General features: G+C 32.5%; 2 protein-coding genes across 4 annotated transcripts in view; one reads left to right on the top strand and one right to left on the bottom strand.

Moving 5' to 3' along the window:
- LOC129806466 (RB1-inducible coiled-coil protein 1) overlaps window positions 1-4,431 on the top strand; it is a 139,163-nt gene extending 134,732 nt beyond the window's left edge. The window contains exon 17 of the mRNA XM_055855085.1: window positions 4,422-4,431. The gene's annotated coding sequence lies outside the window, so the exon portion shown is untranslated. The remainder of the gene's footprint in view (window positions 1-4,421) is intronic.
- Window positions 1-15,641, bottom strand: part of LOC129806475 (GTPase-activating protein skywalker) — a 341,214-nt gene extending 325,573 nt beyond the window's left edge. The window contains exons 1-3 of one of the 3 annotated variants that reach the window (XM_055855106.1): window positions 15,433-15,641; window positions 4,163-4,284; window positions 3,621-3,909 (exon numbers count right to left, since the gene is read on the bottom strand). In XM_055855106.1, coding sequence (XP_055711081.1) covers window positions 3,621-3,753 — 133 coding nt within the window. In that variant the 5' untranslated portion in view covers window positions 3,754-3,909; window positions 4,163-4,284; window positions 15,433-15,641. Of the gene's footprint in view, window positions 1-3,620; window positions 4,285-15,432 lie in introns of all 3 variants that reach the window. The other 2 variants (XM_055855107.1, XM_055855110.1) reach the window with 2 other exon arrangements.

The raw sequence follows: 15,641 nt of genomic DNA, 5'->3' as shown, positions 1-15,641 counted from the left end.
TTTGAGAAGTAAAGAATTTTCCAAATAAATCTCATAAATTACAAAATTAAGAACTTAAACTTTGTAAGAGCCCATTGTAGATAGGGTGAATAATTTTATTTACTAAAATATCGGGAAAGCCAATGAATCGCATGGATTAAACACCAAAAAATACTTTAAAAGAAACAATTGAACTACTTCAGGGTTTTTCCAATTATTTATCATCCTTTAATAGAAATTAGAAATATTTACTATAAAGAATTCAGGGCAATTTCAATTTTATTTCATGGAAAACTTATTCCACAATATTCATCATACTCTGATAGGTTCTCCTAAAATATAATTCAAATTAGAATATTTAAATTCTACTTTAAATGCAAGAATAGTAATCTGTAAAGGAAAGTTACGTTTTTAATAGAACGATTTGCATTTCTTACAATTCTTTATTCATAATAATTGCTAATTGCTAAAGAGAAAAAAATTAATTTGCACCTTCAGATCATAGATTTTTTAAATTATTATGAAACATTAAAGATAAAAGATATCGTTTAACGACATTTTCATTAAGTTATTTAATTCAGAATTTAAAAAAAAAATTTACATGACAAAAATAATCAATATATTTCATAATTTTATGAACAATTCGATATCTTCTAAGTTCCAAGACACAAGATACTAAAGCCTCAAATTTTTAACGTATATACATTTCATGAAAGTCTTTTAACGTCCAAAAATTTAGGACTTTGAGCAAGGAATAGAGAAAATAATAAATATTGAATTATTATGCTATCTTGTTTAAAACAAATCCTTAGGGGCGATACCAATTTTAACTAACCTATTTATAATAAAATAAAAATAAAAAAAAACAAATAAAAACTTCAATTAAAAAATAAGGGAAAAAAGTTCTATTTCAGAGGTGCCCCACCTTCCCCTACTGAACATGAATCCTTTGAATATTTTTGGATTCTCCGATAGGTTTTTCATCCAGAAATTATTTTACTTAAAATGACTACTTTGAGTAAAAAGTGACAAACTGTACCGACTGAGTGACATTTACTTGGCCCTTAATTTCCAGGTTCCCTTTTCTGTCTCTTCTAAACCAGGACAGGGACTTTTCTTGCCAGAAAGAACTTCTGAAAAATCACTTTGAACATTAAAATATCGAAAAATTATCTGGGACAAAGTAAAAAAAATACTGTAAAATTATGTCAACTGCGGTAACTGAATAATTCTTTCGTTTACGAGAAACACTAATAAAGTGAAAAGCTTCACCCTTTACTTTTATTCCCAGTATTTTTAAAAAATGTCCACAAAGGTGTCTTCTGTCCAAGGTAATTTCGAAATGCACCGCACCAAATCAAATTGATATCGAGTAGTTAATCAAAAAGTCCAAATATAGTTAACCGACGTAGTTTTGAGGATATCTCATAAAATAACTACGAAAACAAGAAAATATTTAGGGGGACATTTTGGAACTAGGGCAGCTTTGAAATTGGGCATTTTTCTCTTATTTTTAAATGAAACTGCGAAGCTAAATTGCATTATAGTAAGGCTCAATTCCTTTTAAAAATAAAATAAACAAGTCCAATTTCAAAAAAAAAAAAAAACGAGTTCAAAGGTGCCCCACTTCCTCCTACACTCCCTACGTTCCCTACATTAAAACCGATCGAATTCTACAGAGCAAATGTCACCCCCTCCTCTACATCTTATCGCACTGTGAGTATACCGGTGAATCTCGGGAAATCTCCCCTAGTGGTTCGTTCCTGAGCTAAATTTTCTCCACTTTCTGCTATAATTTCCCTAAGTGTGTCATGACTAAAATAAAAAGCTTTTGGTAGACTTTCTATTTAACTTCGAAATATTTCGAAATTTAGTTACTCGGTGCTAGAATTATTATTTTTTTATATTGTTAGATGTTAGACCTTAAATTCTCTTCTCAGGAATGTTGCGCTTTAGTGAAATCCTGCCTAGCAAGCACGTTCTTTCTTCTACTCACTATTAGAAAAGCGTAATTGCCTGAGATTTCACACAACACTTCATGCTCCTTCATCTTACATAATGTCAATAAATCAAAATTAAATCGTGGAATTAAATAATTACATTGTTTACAGAACAATAACTTACTGCAACATCAGGCATTTTCCAAGTATTACCAAGAAAAACAGCTGATTTTAAACCACTTAAGTGTAAAAAAAAAATTAAATATAAACAGAGCTTTCGAAGAAGGAGATTTAAATGCCGAAAAGGATGGACAAAAGTGCAATAGGCTAAAGCTCAGTGAGAGAATTTTATTCCGAAATGGAGTTTTCGAATCAAAATCGTTTAGATGATCCGATACGGGGAGATTTTCATTCAGGAACTCCATTTCGAAACACAAATGCTCTGTTGAGCTTTTAAACTATTTCAGTTGGTCTATCTTCTGACGCATAAAATCTCCCACTTAAAAAGCTTTTTGTAATTTTGTTCAAGTTCAAATATTTCGAAAAGTGAAGGTACTCAGAATCAGTTTTTTTTTTATTTTATAAGAGATATTTCTTACAATGAATTTGTAAAAAAATACCGTAAAACATGTGTTGTAAATAAATTAATATCTCGCTGATTATTATTATCTTGTTGATTGGAATTGATTGATTGCAATTTTATAAAACAAAAGTTATTATGCGTTGGGCATAAGAACTCTTAATTAATTTTTTAATTTAGTATCTTTTCTTGTTTGTAAACTCCCTGCAACTGTACTGAGAAAATTTTCGAAATAAAATAGATAGTCTGACAGAACTGTATTTTAGCTAAGACATACTTGGGGAGATTATAACAGAAAGGAGAGAAAATTTATCTCAGAAACAAACCAGTAGAGGAGATTTCCTAAGACTCACCAGTTCATGGAGATGTTTGAAAAACGTTTTGGAAGAACGTTTGGAAGAAAATACCAAAATAGATTAAATCGGTTTTGAAAAAATTATAGAATGGTAAATATCCCATATAGATCATGTCAATCAGTTAGTCTTTTTAGTCTTCCGAGATCTCAAAAAAAGTAAGATATTTATTTATTATATATTCCTTTAATATGAATCTGATCCATTTTTTTCAGAACACGTGTAACTTAAGACTAGCCATTTGCCAAAATGACAAAAATATGAATTATATTCGAAGCTAAGAGTGTGTGCGAAGCTTCAAACGCTAGTAGTTTTTTTCTTATAATACTCTCTCAAAATTGAATTATTACAAATAGGTACTCTCTCTCTTCTAATGTCTCTGATGGATTTATAAACTTTACCATAATTTTGTCTCACTACGCAAAATTACATGAAATCCAAGGTGTCATTAGCACAAAACACTTTATGTAACGCAACTCATAAAAAAAAGAAAGAAATATTCACCGGCTTTGCTGGTTACTCAACTAAAAACATGTTTAGTGTGTAAGTTTTTTTTTCTGCGGCAAATGATCTTTCTCGATCTGATGGGAGATTGTGATTGAAACCAAAAGCTAAAAATCTTCAAAGACATCGAACAAAATACAAAGCTAACGATATTGAGATTTTGCTGAGAAATATCTTTTGAGTCACTATGGCATGAGTAATGAAATAATTTTGCAGTTAGAACATCCAAATAGTTTTGTACAGAAATAGAAGATCAATGATTACCTGCAGGTGAATCCGTGATGATCGTAATTTGGCTGGTGTCCACGTGAGGAGCAAATGCATCATACATATCGGCTTCCTCCTCAATTCCACTCAATTTATCGGCTTTAGCCGCAGCATCACCATTTGCCGGCATTTTTTTTCTTTTTCAAACTTCAATTGTTATCCCTTTTCTTTCACTAAAACACGCAATACTTTCAATTTTTTTTGTTATTCACTTTCAAACCTTTTGTTCACGCACAAAAATTAAAGTTTCAAGTTCATATGTGAAAAATACCTCTTGTTTCATTCACTAAAAAAAAAACTGATTTTGTTTTACTTAGAAATATTAAGTTAATTTTTAATAAACTGATGCACTTTTTTTTCGTTAAATTTCCTTCACGAGTTGTTCGATTTTGAACAAATAATTCACTTTAAAAAAAAATATTTTCTTATCACAATGAAACTGGAAATATTGAATGCAACAACTTTCAATGACTAGATTGATATTTATCGATTTTCTTCTTCTTCTTTCAAACTGAATTATTTATCTTTGTGCAACTAACACGAGGATACTTTTCACGCACTTATGGGGAGACAAGAACCCCTGGTCGAGTATGGGAAGACGACCTCATGGCAGCTTCAATCCGTTTTATGTCAGATCTTCGAAGAGCATTGTTGAACTAATCTGAAATTTAAAAAACAAATGCTTAACTTAAAATAAATTATAAAATTCTACTTTTAAAATATATTAACCGTGATCTAAAGACATTTTTTCCTATCTAAGAAAATCTCTTTAACTTCCAGAGAAAACTCTACACTTTACTGTGCCCAGAACCAATTTAAAATCGAAAAGAGAAAATTTTCATTGCTGCCTTTTTTATCAAATAGATTCATATACATACACTTTGATACGAACAAACACTGTTTTATATCTCTGATTCATTCATAGTCACAGCTATTGTAATGCAGCGAATGCAGCGGTTCAGTCAACCATGCTTAATCGATCTGATCTTTAGAGGTTATGATTTCGAAAATGAGAAAAAAAGGGCCAAAAATTATACTTCAAAGGATACTTTTGCGTCATTCACCATTACTCAAAAGATCGGCCAAAATAGGTTAGGAGTCGTATGCAGCCAAAATCCCGAAATGTTCAAAATCCTGAAAGGGATGAAATTAAGGAGGATAATGCGTACACTCAGAAAAATAATCGAGTAAAACTTACTCGAGAATCGATGTTGAATTAACTCTTTTTCGTTGTGATTTTCGATTAACTATATTTTAGAGTTAATTTTACTTCTATTTAGGAGTAATATTCGGAAGAGTAGTTTTAACTTTTCTTCTCCTAAAATTTACATGACAAAAGAATGTAAATAACTCTTTTTAAGACTGAAAATAACCCGTTTTAAGAGTTAAAATAACTCTTTGAAATCCCAAAATGGATTGATTTTGCAATTTTATGTTTTTTTTTATTTTATCATTTTCTTTATTAATATTTTTTTTTTGATGTTATGTTCCCTATGTTCCGAGCGAAATATCATGTATGATGATGTACGCACATGTCTTCATGAAACACTGTTAGGCATATTTCTAGTTGATGTTCCATATAAACTTTGCCACACGAAAATCTTCTTGACTGAAGTATATTCTTAAAACGAAAACACTTAAGCATATACTTCAGTCGAGATGAAATTGGACGAAATTTTACATCGAAAAAGAGTAATAATTACATCGATATTCGACGAATTAATTCAACTCTCACGAAGAGTTGTTTCAACTCTATTTACTAAAATTTGCAACGAAAAAGAGTAACAATTACATCGATAATCGTAGAGTTAATTCAACTCTGCCATAGAGTTGTTTTAACTTTTTAGGTTTCTTTTTAGTGTAGAATAATTTCCAAAGACACAGAAAATTTCCCTTTGCCTCTAGCAAACGTACAGAAGACTCTCACTCAATCGGCTCTTTTTCAATCGGGCGACAAATTTTATTGACAATTTTCACGTTTAGTTATGAAGCTAATTCGCTCAAATTCGCTGTAGTTCTTCCTATTTTATCGTGATTCTTTATAATTGAGCGCTTTTTGTGGAACTTACAAAGGCTTTGACGCTCAATTCTATCGCTAAACCGGATCACATTTTGCCCTATATTCCCGATTGAGAGAGAGTCTACTGTAGGTGCAATAGTGGAAGTAGCCATGAGACTTTTAAGAATTCGGGATTTTGGCTTTCGGGATTTTGACCGGGACCCCTTAAGATTCAACTGAATTTTGAATAAAAATTATTTATCGGTTGTAATAATAATAATAATAATAATAATAATGCTGGCACAACATTCCATGAAGGAAAAACGAAAAGTCCAAAAACGAAATATACTTTAAGATGAAATTTCCAAGGACGAATTGAATCGAAAACGAAAAGTCTAAAAACAAATTGCGCCCTGAAATGAAATATTCAAATATGCAGTATACCCGATGACGAAATATACTAAAAATGAAAAGTTAGAAGACGAAATGTACCCGGAATTGAAGTTTCCAAAGACGAAACATACCTAAAGATAAAATGTACCAAAGACGAAAAGTCTAAAACCGAAGTATGTATCCTAAGATGAAGTTTCCAAACAGGAACAAACAGGCAAAGTCTAAGAATGACGTTTACCCGAAGTTAAAATGCCCAAAAACGTTCTAGGACGTTTTGCAAATACAGTAGACTCTCAAATTCGGGCATTTCGGACCGAAATGTCACTCAAATTAAAGAGAAATTCGGGCATCAAATGGTTTGAAATGCAACGATTTTTTGTTCACCTGCATACTCATATTAAGTTTACATGCTCATATTAATTCTAAATTTCACGAAAGCCCCTCAACAATGCAAAATCACATCACAACTGAGACAAAGCATGGCAAATTTGAGCATATTTGCTTCATTCGATAATCATAATCGAACTTGAAAAATATCACCAAACTTTTTTCAAATTTAACTGCTGTCCGAAATAAAAAGTGGCCCGATGTTAAATGAGACGAATTAGCGAGAGTCTACTGTATACAAAGACGAAGTATACCCGGTGACGAAATGGACTAAAGATGAAGACTTCAAAAACGAAATATCCCTGAAAATGAAGTGTAGACCGGAAGGCGAAAAAGTCAAAGATAGAGATTCCAAATCCTAAATTATTATTACTGTGTTATCACACTTGCACATTAAAATTTTAATATGATTCACATTAATTGTCGCTGGTGAGAGTCTAAATGTGTAATTTGTGTGTTTGAATCATTTTATATTCAAAATTTGATCTATTTGTTGATAAAAAGGTAGACTTGGCCCGCAAAACTTGATATAAATTGATTTATAGCATTAATGCGAAAAATTAATGCGATTTTCTCTTTAATTTTTTAATGTGAAAAATATTTATGCTTTAGGTAAATTTAAACTTATTTTTACAGGCCAAGTCCACTTCTTTATCAATAAATAGAAAAATCCCAAATATTAAGTGACTCAAAGACACAAATAATACATTTGGACGCTCACAAGCGACAATTAATGTGAATCACATTAAAATTTTAATGTGCAAGTGTGATAACGCCGTTAGGGTAAGTGTGCCAAATTCCGGCCAGCTTGCAATTTCGGCCACCTTTTCTGTTCCTCGAATTTCCATGAACTTTTAGATTTTACGTACTCTAGAGATTACACAATGCAATGTAGCTTCGACAAACGAGATGACGTGAAAAAGATATTGAAACAATTCCCGAAGGGCAAGGTACTATAAGAATGAAGGTGGCCGAAATAGTGCACCAAAGTTATGTCTATATTTTTATTCATTTTAAAATGTATTAAGAATTATTTTAGAGTAAATAAAGACGGTAAACTCTTTTCAAGGTTCCAAGCAACAATCTTTCAGAAGAAAGAATAAAAAAAAACCAATTTGTATTTAAAATATTACATTTCAAACTTGAGACTTTGACGCTTGCATGCAACTATGCCGAAATTTGACACACTTACCCTATAGGGGGTCATCTAAGATTCCAAGTCGATATCTGTAACCAACTATCATTAACTTCGAAACGAAAAACGAATGGGGAAATGCACTCAAACCAGGGTAGGAATTCTGTAACTCTGTAAACTTTTCACTCGAAAAGTTTGTTTACAAAAGAACAAGTGAATTGTTCGGTAGCGCGTACCGCGAATCAGCGAATTGATCAGTAAAAAATAAACCAGAAGAATCAGTATCAGAAGAATTGATCAACCATGGACAACTCTGAAAGATTTGGATCTATAACGTTATCCCCCTCAAACCGCTAAGATAAATTTAACCCATTCCTTACCATGGTATTATACATCATACGCAAATTGAGTGATTTTTGATGATTTATTCCTGGGAAATTTTTATCCGAATTGCTGTCGGGAATGGATTTTTAGTAACTTTAGTTCTTCAATTACTTGGGAAAAATGGTCCGACAGAGATGAAATTACATTTCGTTATTGCTTTCTTGCTTCGCGGAAGGTCATGCAAAATTTTTGCTCAAAATGGCGAACGGAAAATACGACATCCCGTCGAATTTATTAAAATTGGCCTTCATCCTCTTTCCTGATTTGAATTCTAAATTCCCAATTTGTTTTCTTGGATAGTTACTCTATCTAAAGCAATAGAGTTTGTAATGAATTTATGAACAGAATTTAAATTTAGTGACCGTTAAGACGTGTGTTTGACAGGGACTCCCCGCGCCCCCATAATAGATGAAAAAAATTTCTTTTCAAAAATTTCATCTACTAATCTGTAGGAAACTAATCCCAAAATATGAACATTCTATCTCAAGTATTTCTGGTACATTGACTGAATAGGTTAATTGAGTAAAAGTGACATGAGCGCTATATGTGGGCAATCTATGAAATAATTTCCAAGTTGTCTTACTATAAAAATTGACATATGAACTATAACGCGAGGAATTTCACTTTTTCTTTGTAAGCAAACTCTTTGAAACGAGAAGTAATAAGTAAAAAGTACCAAGAATCAGTAAGGGATTCAATCGTATTACTATCTTGAAGGGGTTTATATTAATTTAATTAAATACTTATAGATAAACAATAAAAGCTTCCACTAGATAGTTGCTATAACATGGCCTCAAAATGCTATAAAAGCTCCAGTCGCTCGATGGACCAAAACCTTCCTTTATTGCCGATTCATTGGCTTTGGTTCCCAAATCGAATTTCTAGCGAAAAAATCACAGGGCCCATAAACTAAAATAAGTTTATCGCTACCCTTTTTTTCTATTTGTGTACTTAAAAGCATAATGATAAGCCACCAATGATAACAACCTCCTAAGTCAGACTATTGTATAATTTTCAGTTGGAGTCACATGATGGGATTTGGTTACTTGTCATGTTGTGTATTCCATATTTATGCATTTTATTAATTTTGATTTCTACTTTATTATTCATGCAATTTAATTTAAAAACGACACAAATATGCATAACATTATGACACCGCAATGTCTCTCGCAGGCAAAGAAAATTTGCAAACAAGACTTGTGACTTGCCCATGACCCGTGCAAAAAAAATCACGTAATAGTTTTAAAAGCTTATATTTAGTACAGTTAATAACAAAATCCCCTTTTAGTTAATCATAGAGTCTTGCCAATGATGTTTTCGGTGTTGCTCCGCTAAGACAAAATGCGAAATACTTTGACTAATAGCTTCATTACTCTTTTTTTCACGCAATTATTCACTCAAAAACACTACGTGATGAGCATCCGCAATAATGGACATTGCCTCTAATTTTGGCCACTTCTCGTAAAATTACTGGCAAGTGGATTTATCTCTATTATTTAATCGACAACAATAAAGTAAATTTTTTAACAAAATCATCGTGCAGGCAACACAATAAAAAAAATCTAGAAAAAGAATTCACCAACAAAAATGTTTCACATGTGGTTTATTTAGCAATATTATCACCTCATTAAAATGTCTATTTTTACAGTCTCATTTACTAAAAAACAAATGCGTGAAACTTATTAAATCTCTGAAGATGAAGATTGTTCCTCGATCCTTGAAAATTACTTTGTGAAAAAAAATTTGAAGATAATTTCCTGAATTGCTTCACTCAACTAGAAGCTAAACAGTTAGAGATATCTACTTGGGGTTTTGACTAAAATTTAATTTTGACTTTAGATTCAAAATGAAGATCATGAAAATGTCTAAATTTTACTCTAGCCTTCAAAATAAATCCACTATGGGGCAACGTAATCATTTATTTATTTAATTGTAGCCACTAGAGTGAAAAATCATTCACAAAACTACAAACAAACAATTAAATACATGTTGCAAATAATTTTTAAATTTATTATCTGTTATTTGTGAAGTCAAATGCGACTCATCGAACAAAATGCACATGGTGAAATAATTAAAAAGATCTTAAAATGAATAAGCTAACCGGTTATTTGGTATAATAGGCAATGTACAATAACATTATTCTATATTGAAATTTGGATGTATTCCAAATCATGTGAATGTGTAAAAAAAAACACCTTTATTTTGTAAAGTTATTTAAAAAACAATAATTAGCTCATTGTTATGAAAATAAAATAGCAAGTAATAGTTTTATTTTTCAGTGAAAGCGTATTTACACTATCATTTTTTTCTGATGGTCACAGTCACAAAAACGTTTGGCAAATTGAAATTCTGCCTTATTATTCAAAAAAGAAAAAAAAACAATGCAATTGAACTTGTTTAGTAGTCAAGTACTCTCTGATCAATAAAACTCAGTATTTGGTAAGTATATAATTAATTGCACAAAGATTGAGAAATACCTATTTCTGACAAAGAGTAAATTAAGAAGGTACCCAAGTAGCAAAATAAGTTCATCAGTTAATAAATAAATAAAAACACATAATACTTTTGAAAGAAGTTTTAAAACTCGTCGTAAAAATGAGTGTCAGAGTCCTATCATATACCTAATAGTAACGTTAATATTTAGAAAATAAATTTATTGAAAGTAAGATTCCTTACCAAATCATGACGTCATTTTTACGCTTGCGGTACGATAATCGCGCGAGAGTTCTGTCTGAGATCAGATTTATTTCTTATGGTTACCGACAGATGGCGTTATGACTATTATAATTGTACTATGTAACAGACAAACCGTTACTTTTGAAGGAACAGAATCCCCAAGCACCTTTACCATCTTAGAATAAATTCCCATGGCCTTTAAACCTATTAAAAAGAATTTAATCACAGCACGATGTTCAAGATTGTTCATTTTGATAATAGCACTGACACGCCAACTTCAATTCGCTCGCATGATAAAAAAGGATTACCAGATGGAAATGAAACTTAGCATAGATTCAAACCAAGTCTCAGGACTTCACACTCGACCTGTAAAGTTGTATATTGCCTAAAGAAATTAACGAACTGCACAGGATCAACGAGCTAGATGAAGTGCAAAAAGTTCTAAAAGAATCGCGGAATGGCAAGGAAATATGGGAATCCGCGCTTAGTTAGAGAGCCGAAGTCAACTATCTTTATGAACTATACGGAAAGTTTCCGGGCTCCTTGAGACATCCTACAGTTTCTTCTTATAAGCAATGGGAGGTCTTGGTAAGTTGCGTCCTTCAAATAGTTGGTAATAGGATTCTTATTACGAAATATTAGTTATCCGAAATTACAAGCAAAGTGTCCCAAATTATAAGCAATGTGTTAAAAATTAGTCAAAATATGTCTATATGTTTTATTTGCTTTTAAAATTAATAGAATTAATTTATGGGATACCAAAGACGATAAACTACTTTACAATTTTTCCTGATTCAAAAGGTGTGCCGGAACCATAAATCAATAATCACATGAATGTTGTTATTTCTTTTGAAAATAACGTTTGAATTTGAGAGGATTGGGAAATGTCACTTATACCCTGTATCAAAGTAATACTACGGATAGGACATTCGAATAAAAAATCTGTGCCAGTTTTCATGTAAAATACTTTTCTTCAAATTGAATAAAATGAGTGCACCCGGCACTAGTTTCTCGGGCCATGAACGCACTTTTATAACGAATTCAATCACTTCACGCTTTTTTTAATTGATAGCTCGTTATCAAATTGATGTCTATTTGCATGGGGCCCACCAAAAAATTGAGAAAGGTATTCTCTTCGTTTTGTGGAAGAACATTTTTTTACAGCGGCCCTAGGTGGTTGGACATCTCAAAAAAAAGTTCAAGATGTACTAACTAAATTAAATCCTCAGATTTAAGCTTTTCACCCTAGCCCTGTACTTCATCACTAAACACTATTCACTCCAGTTCTTGGCCAAAAAGGTCATCCTGGCCCTTAGAACTGCTCACCAAATTTTATTTACACTCTGGAGATCAAATAAAAAACACATGCATTGAATCTCGATTACATTTTTGAGGTCCTTCTAGCAAAAAACTAGTTAAAAACTGTTCTAGTATGTCCTCTCCTTAGTATTACTCTGAAGTCTAAGTGCATAAAATAAGTACTTAATAAATTCTTACAGTGAGTTTCGGTTTAAATGAAAATGGATTTAGAGAATTCGATATGAATTGCCTACTACTGGGAACTCATTTATAAAACAAGTTTTCAATAACCCCTGAATATATGCAATTTTTTTTCATGTGGTAAATTGGAAATGCTTTTCTTATGAAGCATTGGTGCTGAAAATGTTTTGCATACATTACGGCATTTCCGTATCGTATTCCAAAGATATCTCCTGTGGGCATGCAAATTTTCTGTGTCACTGGAGCGAATTCTCGGGCTTTTTTCGGTTCCGAGAATTTCTTTCAAAGCGGGACTCTAGGTATTAAGTCCTTAATTAAGGCATTTTTTGGGCGACAGTAAAGACATCTGGTGGCAAAATGTGAAAATTGTAAAAGAGAATGCTATCCAGCAACGCAAGTTCGCGATTTGTACAGTATTCGCAATTTACGAACCTGCGTATGGGAATTTTACATTGAATAGCGCAAAGAATTTGCAAACAATTCTGAAAAAAATATTTTGCAAAAATTTGCATTTGGATGTAAAAATTGATTGATTTTGGAGATCAGCTGTAAATTAATCGAAAAATTCACGATTGGGTGTAAATATTTTCATTTGGGTGTATTTTTGCAAATTATTGCCCTCCTTATGCAAATTTTTGCAAATTATTGTCTACAACTGAACACTATAGCTGCGCCATCTACACTGAGACATCATAAAGCAAATTTTTGTGTTTTTGTCTGCCGTATAGACACAAAATCGTCGTACCCGAAATATTATTGAAGAAGCCAATTGAAATTAACAGTTTTCATTTCACTACGACTATACACATTTTATCACAATAAATTTTTCACACTTGCTATCATTATCTAATTTCTTGGAAAATTTTGCCAATTTTAACCTAATCCAAGACTAATATTTGTAAGAATTTTAGCCGTCAGATTATTGATAAATGAACTGTTCGACATGTCGAAAACTTTTGCACTGGGGATGCAACCTAGCAAAAAAATCTTTAAACATTTCAGTATTGAAGTCTTTTGGATACAAACTATTTATCACACAACACTTCAGAGACTTGAGCAAGCCCTCTCTGAACCACAAAATTTAATTTTGCAAATAAATAATTTGGGCAATTTTCCTGCAAAACACTGCTCAAATTTCATTTAATTTCTGTCGTTACTGTCTTTTTCCGAATCACAACACAAATCTCTACCGGAGGAGCTTTTCCTCCCGATTTTCACTATTATAATTATTGAGAAACACGCGAAAACTATCACCACTATGCAAAATAATTCTAGTGAATTAATATTTTGTCTGCCATTTGACAATTCTGAGTGACACAACAACACTGACACTGGAAGCCACTGGAAAGTGCTCATTTTTTCACAAAATTAACCTCCTTTTGCAAAAAATTGATTTCCTTTTGCAAAAAACTTAGTTGGAAAATGGATTACTGAATTTTTTAGTTAATTACATGGATTGACGACCAACTTTTGACATCCTTTTGCAAAGTATTTTTCTCGGAGGATGTTCAGTGTTCGTCACGTAGTTGAGTGGTGAAATTCGTATGGGGAATAAAGCTTCTGAATTACGAGTTTTTCAATGAGTTTCTACACAAATTCAAATTTTTTAAACATATTAAGCACTTTAATATGATAAAAAATTATAAGAACAGGTTAGAAAAATGTGGTGTATAATACCGCAGCGCCATGAAATTGGTACCCACGACTCTAACTAGAAAGAGCTTCCCATGGTGACCACCACGTTTTGAGTAAATTAAAAGGCTGCCACCATTGGATAAAAAAAAAATGAAAGAGGCCTTAATTAAGTACTTAGTGTTAAGGCTAAGTCATGCTATATTAGTTTCGCTATTCGCCACAAAACGCTGACGTTTGTCTCATTTTCATATGTTTTTTTAAGTAGTCGGTTATTTTACAACTCCTTAAAATTAAGTCATTGATTTAAGAACTTGTAGTAAGTACTTAATATGTTATCCGGATTGCTCGATTTTCATTTTTTCTTTTATTTTCACTTAACAATAATTTCAACAAATCTTGTGTTTCTATTGTGAATTGCTGTGATTTGGAAGAAATTGCTACTTGGGTATAATCAAGTCTGATGCCTCAAGCTCTGTTTCAAATATTTTCTTGACAATTTTACATTAATTACTGATTAAAAGTACTGTATTATCTACTTATTTTTTTCACTGTACTAATTTATTAATCCAAAAAAATTATTTTGGGATATTGCAAGAGAAAAGCAGAGAGTTTGAAGATTGTTTTGGAAGAGGAATGGCTCTTGCGTCATGGAAATGTACTGAGGACTGCCCTAAACCTGCTGCCAGACTCCCTTTTCACTGGTACAATAGGATTCTTATTGATTGCTCTTGCATGACGACCCGTCTAGACTTAATGCTTTCCTAATCGAATCAGGTGACTCCCTCAATTGGGGGCAAAAGTGACTGTCCTGATGACGCCAGTAGACACCGAAGGGGCAGCTGATGGATGTTGAGGGAAATCGATATCCTCTTTGATAACTTTTGTGAGGATATGGGCAAAGAAGTGGGCTTGTGCTTTCACTCAAGAATGAACTTATTGACCGGAATTCTTTATTCCGGGAAGAAAAAGAAATTGATATGCGCATGAGTGAAGTGTGAAATAATTGAGAAGATTATTAAGTAATATTTTGGTTGAAAGATTTATGGGCAAGAAATTGAGGAAAAAAAAGAACATTTGCAGGTGATCAGGGAAAGATAAGGCTGAGACGGGAGATCAATTATGGAATTATAATTACATCAATTGGTATTCAGATAGCATCTCCCTGACCATCGAGTGGGAAGACTTCCAAATATTGGGGTCACCTTTTCTGGCCAGGGTTAGGGGGAAATCAGGAAGAAGGTGCGTGACTTTTCTTCAGATGAATTTCCTCATCAAAAAAAAACTTTTCTGCACATCATTTTCAGCCCATTTTTTGCCGGCTCATTGCTTTGGGAATATTGTTGCAAATACACCGTGACCTTCAGTGTCTAATTATAGCTCCTCTAGAGCCTACAATGATGCCAAAATAAAATCTACTCATCGATAATTTTATTGGGAAAATTCTTCATGACACTGAAGGTACTCTTGAAAAACTTTTTGCACTTCAATGCTCACGAGCGACCCACAAAAAAACTCAAATACCCTATTTATGCGTGGACAAGAATACCAGGACGGTATTTCCTCAACATACCCATCAATGCACATAGCCCAGAAACACCACAAGACTCTCGTAAAGTGGATTTTCATCAGAAAAAAACTGCCCAAACTTTTTTTCACTCTTTTGGTGAATAAACACAAAAACAGGAAACAAATGGTCTCACCTCAAAAAATGGCGATATGATTTTTTCTCCCGGATTCTCCACTTAAACACATCAACAACTACTTGGTTCACTTGAATTTCACTAAAATCACCCCTTGAGCACTCTTTTAGGAGCGATTTAATGCAATTTCTTCATTAACAGCAATAAAAATTGTCCGTGTTTACGACTGGGCTGCGAGATTGTTCTTGACACTTGATATTGCCACTGAT

Source organism: Phlebotomus papatasi, chromosome 3 (assembly GCF_024763615.1).
Source record: "Phlebotomus papatasi isolate M1 chromosome 3, Ppap_2.1, whole genome shotgun sequence".
NCBI classification, from domain to species: Eukaryota; Metazoa; Arthropoda; class Insecta; order Diptera; family Psychodidae; genus Phlebotomus; species Phlebotomus papatasi.
This window is presented reverse-complemented; position numbering and strand designations above follow the sequence as displayed.